General features: G+C 38.9%; 1 protein-coding gene across 1 annotated transcript; it reads right to left on the bottom strand.

Annotated features, from left to right (window-relative positions):
- Positions 1-212: 212 nt before the first annotated feature.
- snrnp27 (small nuclear ribonucleoprotein 27 (U4/U6.U5)) lies at positions 213-5,698 on the bottom strand. Its single transcript, XM_040155441.1, has 6 exons — positions 5,438-5,698; positions 3,232-3,364; positions 2,671-2,786; positions 2,459-2,538; positions 927-991; positions 213-543 (listed from the first exon to the last, which is right to left on the bottom strand). Exons 1-6 carry the CDS (start codon positions 5,478-5,480, stop codon positions 489-491), a joined length of 492 nt encoding a protein of 163 aa, XP_040011375.1. The 5' UTR covers positions 5,481-5,698; the 3' UTR covers positions 213-488.
- Positions 5,699-6,090: the final 392 nt, after the last annotated feature.

The following is a 6,090-nucleotide window of genomic DNA, read 5'->3' as shown; positions in this document are numbered from 1 at the left end:
CCAAGTAACACCTGTGTGCAGGATAAGTTAGACTTGAAGCCTGTTGCACTGACTGTAATACTTTGATCACGTTTACAAATCTTAAATGTCGTGGTGTAAAGACGTTAACAATTAGTAAGGTAGAAAAATGTTCCTGCGCATAAAGGCAGATACAGTTGGATTTAAAAAAAAAAAAAATAAATATATATATATTTCACAATCAGTACTTCACCCACATTTTAAAATGCTTTTATTTCAAATAAAACAGGATCCACTTCAACAACATAGAGCTCCATGCATTGTGTACACACAGGGTCTTCTCTCGATAGCTGTAGGTTACTGCAAGCACTGTTATTTACATTTATGTGTTTACTTGTAAAAAAGGTATATACAGAATTGTAGCATCACACAAAACAAGTCAGAAATAACAGGATATAGCACGATATCATCCACTGTGAGGGGAGGACAGAGGTACACCTCTTGGGTATCACGACGAGTTGCTGATACTTTCAAGCGATGAAGTCCAGTGGTCTGTTGAATCCACCTTTTCTGTTCATGTACTGCCTAACAAAATAAATATATAAGAAAACATTACATCACTGTTACCCTCGCAACACTTGCAGATTACATCATCGAGCACCAATAGGAAGGCTGGGGTATCTGCATAGAAACACCTGCAGAGGTGATAGCCTACAATAACAGTGGTTGATGCTGAGACCGCTCACTGTGAGGGGTCTGAAAATTTGACGTTTCAACTCGGCAACCTGACCAACAACTGGGGTTCAGGCAATAACCTGAAAAAGATCCCTATATAATAAAACGGGGTCTAATGAAACCTTTCCAGAAATTGTCTGTGACTATGTGCAGCACTGTTGTAAAGCTGAACGACCCACAAACAGCTCTGTACTATTAGAAACAGGTTTTTTTTGTTGTTGTTGTCGACGTACCTGTATTTTCTCTTCATGGTCACATTGACAGCATGTGCATTTACTGATCCATCTGTTTTCTTCCCCTGTGTGAAAACAATGTTAGTGTGTCTCAGATGTCACATATAAAACATCACAGTTCAAGTTATACAGTGCCATCCATTAAGGAATGTTGCCTCTGCTCGACTTACATTGCGCCTTTTATTTATAAAACTGATTTTTTAGCACAGTTTAGAAGCTCCTGAAGGCTTTGCAAACCTTTCAAAGACTCCAAACTACAGCAAACACACCACTGAAAAGTAGGGCTGAATTAGATTAAAACAAAATACTATACAATGAATGCTGGACTTACAGTACTTGTTGGTATATAAATCCATGACAGCAATTTTTAAAATTCCCCCTCCAGACACAATTTAAAGTAATTAAAAATACTCTGGTATGATCAATATTTTGTTTAACATGGTTTTCCCACATAAATTTAAAAAAAAAAGCATCAGCTAGCATACATATCAGAATGGTAAGTGTAGTTAGCATCTTTTATTTCTTTATGTTCTTTGTTAGCTCATTAGTTTAAAACTGTCAGTGGCTGCAAACTCTTGCTCTCTGTACTGACGAGTCTGCTCTGCACTGGATGTTTCAGGTTTCCTTTACCCCACCCACAAAGCTGACAGGACTGATTCCTTAGGTATGTGATGTATGAAACCCAGGCTGTCTGAATCAGTTTTTGAGACTGTCATTGGTACACTCCAGTTCCAAAGAGGAAATGCTCAGCAATGGCACTAACTGCTTATTTAGCTCATGATATGTCTTGTTTCCTATTTTAAAAAAAAAAAAAAATATATGGAAATATTAACAAGGTTAAAAACTTGATTTGCATTTGTTTATTATCAGAATTATGAAAATGTTCTGATTGTCTGAAATGCATTTCATAATACTGACTTGTTTTGATCCACTGACAAAACAGTGCCAAGAAATCTATTTTTCTATGAACAAATAGCCTAGCTCAGTATTCCCTTTAAACTCAAATGCCTGCAGCTGCTTCACTGTGACAGCCTTCCAGTTGCTGTGAATCTGAAGCTGCAAGGCTTGTACTGTGAAGGAGTGGCAAACAAATTACATAAATAAGTGTTATTTCAGACCCAGAGATCTACAATGTTGTCAAATAGAAGCTGTTCTGATTCGAGATTTTTACAATTCCCTGTTTTTTATGGTCATTTGATCAGTCTACAATATTGCATGAGAGAAATGACCTTCATCACAGCCCCAAAACAAATAGAAATTAACCAGAAATCAGTGAGGTATCTCTTAGATGAAGAAAAATCCAACAGTTACATTGTGCAGAGGCTGCCTGTTGTATCAACTGTAGCTGCTATTCATACTGTGTATACTGAAATTGATATCACAGTAGATAAATTGGTACATTGAGCAGGCTCACAGAAACAAATGCAAATTTGTACCCATCTTCAGTTTAGCTGAGGAATGCAATTAACCTTATCTGAAATAAAATGCACCTCCTTGTGGCTGCATAGCGTAGGACACCCTTGAATTCTCACCTTAGTGGTATCAAAGGAGGCAAATCCCATCAGTTTCATCATCTCTATTTCCTCTTCTGTTTTGCCCTGCATGTCCTCCGCTGTTACAAAAGGATGGAATTGAATTTTGGTAAAAACATAAATGTTGCACTTGAAAATGCCACAAACACTGAAAGCTGAATTTCCCACTAAATTTATGTGAATATGGATTGCCAACATATTATTTATTATACCTGAAATCTGAATGGGCTTTGCTGGCTTTTCCTTAGCCTCTTTGCGTTCATCTTCACGTCGGTCTTTTCCTCTCACAGGAGAGAGGGAGGAGGAGCGATGACGTCTGGCAGGAGACCTGCAGAGGGAACACACAGATGGCTGCAGGACGGGTTATCACAACTACTGAGGGCAGACATGTCTGCAACTCAAGTGATGAATGTTGTCCATGGTTTGTTTAAATCTATTTAGTATTAGGTTATTTAGGCTTAAATGTGCTTGACCACAAATGAGAAAGAGAGCCTAAAATGCACAGTATACCTTTTGAAAGACTACCTCTGCAGGGGGAACACCTCAGTATTTTTAATTGGAGGTGGAAAACACTGACTGGTAAACATCTGGTTTTTAATAATAAGTTTTTAAAATAATCTTCGTCCACTAACAACATACCTTCATCTATTCAAGTAGTAAGTATTCAATAAGTAAAAAACAAAAAAAGAAAGCATTGCATTGATTTATTGCATAAACCTGAAAAGAAAACCAGATACAACAACTAACGCTGTTCGGGACATTGAAAGACTCACCTGGAACGCCTCCTGTGAGGAGATCGCGAGCGACTTCTGCGCCTGTCTCGGTCCCGATCTCGAGAACGAGAGCGATCTCTCTCCCTACGCCTTCGTTCACGCTCCCGTGAGGTTGAGCGGGAACGTCTTCTCTCTGCAGGAGAGGCAGAAATGAGACCATGACATGAGCTGTAAACTAGGGAATTTTAAACAGGGCATATTGGCATCCACACACTGTAAGATTCTTCTGAGCATAGAAGATTTAAGAGATTTTCTTCTTTGATTTGTTGCACTTCTCTGCAACATGTGTTAAATACGCTATACAACATGTAAAAATGTCATTGGCACCATTTGAGTCCTATTTTAGTGTTGTACGTACAGGTTTCTTTTACAAAAGACACACAGAATTCAAATGTGTGTCACAAGGCAATGGGATTACTACTAGGTGACTCACATAATTTGGAAAATGAAGAAACATACTATGAAACTGCCAATATGTCGTTCAGGTATATAATTCTTACTGTTGATATAAATACAGATACTGCAGCATTGTCAAGATTGTTTTCCTTTAATCTTTAACTTTTGATAACTTCAAGTAAAACCAATGGTACACAAAGTATGCAAGAACACATTAGCATACAGCAGATGTTCTACATGAAAGATAAGCCTCTGATCTCAACCAATGTGGAATTTGGTCGGGAACGCCATCACTGCATCATGAGCTACAGTTTCCACCAGTATCCCGTTAAACACGTTCTTGGTTGAGAAAGTTGTGACAAGGATGTCAGTGTTGATGCTGAACAATGAGAAGCAGATTCTTTCATGTGATATTCAATGTAAAAATAATTGGCAGAGTCAACCCAAAAACCATCGCCTCCAGTCTTTCATACCAGACAAACCCAAGATAAAAGGATAACAATCAGTAGTCAATGTCTACAATAGCAAACAGGGGCACACAAATAAGGTTTAATGTGTGATATTTTAACCAAATATACTGGCCTATACAGTCTTGGTGCTACTCCAGGGGCCAAACAGGTGAAGCTTACTTTAACTCTGCTGCTAATTTGACACTTATATTTAAGTGACACACTCATAAAAATTAAAAGCATACGTTACAAAACCAAACGAAATATTGCCTTTAAAAATCATACTGGATTGTCTTTTGTTGAGTGGTAACTATTTCCACTCCCCGAGCAAGTTGATGCAGCAAGCAACACACAGAGAGAGTCGACTGTAGACAGTGCACTCAGTTTTATTACGCAGTTTGCAAAGTGCGGAGATCACTCCGTTACAGCATAGAGCATATGCATTCAAAGTGGTAACAAGAGAGATCTGACTCGTTATCTTTTAGTGGTGTCTTAAGTACTGTCTTCGCTGGATCCTGGATCTGATCACAGTCTGTTATCTACCATAATTGAGCTACATTCTACTTGTCACCTGTTTTCATCGTCTCTGAGACAAGTGCCCGTAAACCTCTCATGCCCGACGTATATATGTATTACGTCATAGGATGATTATTATCGCGTGTCCTACAATCCACTATAAGCTTTTGGCACTTTACATTGGGTATCCCCACACTTTACAAGTTGATGTTGGCTGAAACTGATATTAAGGAGACATACTTGCCTACCTCTATTCGTTGTAATAAAGCAAGGCAAGCAACATACCCTTCATTTATGTGGAAAACGCAACAGACCAGCTTTAGATCGGACCTCAGCTTGTCTATAGCGGGCAGCTGAATGCAAACAATAGCGTCATCTGGACGGACGGTAGCTGAAGTTTGTGTGTACGCCTTTATCTGTGTGAAAATAGCAACCAGCTTTCTGAAATGTGCGTATTTACAAGGGTTTCCGCTGCTACAGCAGCTAATTTTCCAATATTTTCACGTGTAAATACCAGTATTCTTTAGGACATGTCTAAAGCCTAAAGTGAGTTGTGAACAGACCTAGAACATTCTGCCAGCCTCCAAAAGCCAGCTAAGACGACACAAAATTGCTATTTTTAAATAACTATATAGAGGAGCAGGTGTAGTTGGCTAATTTATACATAGGCGGAATTAATGTTAGACATGAGTCACGTTTTAATGTGCAAAGCCAGTGTTAAAGAAAACATCTTCTCATATGCGTATTAGCTTTCTGCCAGTGTAAAAAAGAAAAAAAAAAACTTTAGAGCCAGCTTATCATACGCAATGTCACGTTAGCTAAATTAGCTACTTCTAGTTTCTTACCTCGTCTTTGGGGAGTTCGACTCCTGCTCCTACCCATTTTCATAAGAGATCAAACGTTACCCTCGTAGATCAACGTAGTACTAAATTAAAAAAAAAATATGAGGTTACAATACTAACAAAGTGTGGGTTGTTTGAATTTCGTTAACGTTAATATCTGCTAAACCACAGGCCTCCTCTGTTGTCTCTTGTTGGTATACGAGCTTCCGGTGACCTTTCTGCGTCAGAGCGCCCCTACCGAGCTGGAGGTCAGCCTGTCCGTGTTGTTTCACGGCGGCTGGCACCATCGCAACCATTTAAGGTGCATAAGCACCAGCCCTGGGTCTGTTCAGGTGGCACACCGAGCTCACGTCTAAAATTCTGAGAAGAAAATAACACGAAGAACATCCATTATTATTCTCATCCATTTTTAGCATCAGCTCATAAAAGGATAGCACTTAGACTGTTGGTGGTACTTGCAACCCCACCCCCCCACCACCACCCCAAAAACAAACAAACTAATAGACAAATACTGTGTATTAGTTTTTAAATTAAGTAATAGTATCTTGACGAGGACTTAGGATTTAGTAAGAGAACTATTCAGACAAACAAAATGGATTATACTGCCCAACCTCCACAGTGTAAATGTACCTTTCGCAACCATACTTTTGTGGCAT

This window comes from Xiphias gladius, chromosome 19 (genome assembly GCF_016859285.1).
Source record: "Xiphias gladius isolate SHS-SW01 ecotype Sanya breed wild chromosome 19, ASM1685928v1, whole genome shotgun sequence".
Lineage (NCBI taxonomy): Eukaryota > Metazoa > Chordata > Actinopteri > Istiophoriformes > Xiphiidae > Xiphias > Xiphias gladius.
Note: the sequence above shows the minus strand (reverse complement) of the source record. Positions and strands in the feature narration are given on the sequence as shown.

Excerpts from the sequence above, each read along its gene's own strand:
- snrnp27 (XM_040155441.1), bottom strand. The coding sequence starts at position 5,480 with ATGAAAATGGGTAGGAGCAGGAGTCGAACTCCCCAAAGACGAG. Across the intron at positions 992-2,458 it reads CCTCCTTTGATACCACTAAG|GGGAAGAAAACAGATGGATC; the intron begins GTGAGAATTCAA and ends GTTTTCACACAG. Across the intron at positions 544-926 it reads ACCATGAAGAGAAAATACAG|GCAGTACATGAACAGAAAAG; the intron begins GTACGTCGACAA and ends TTATTTTGTTAG.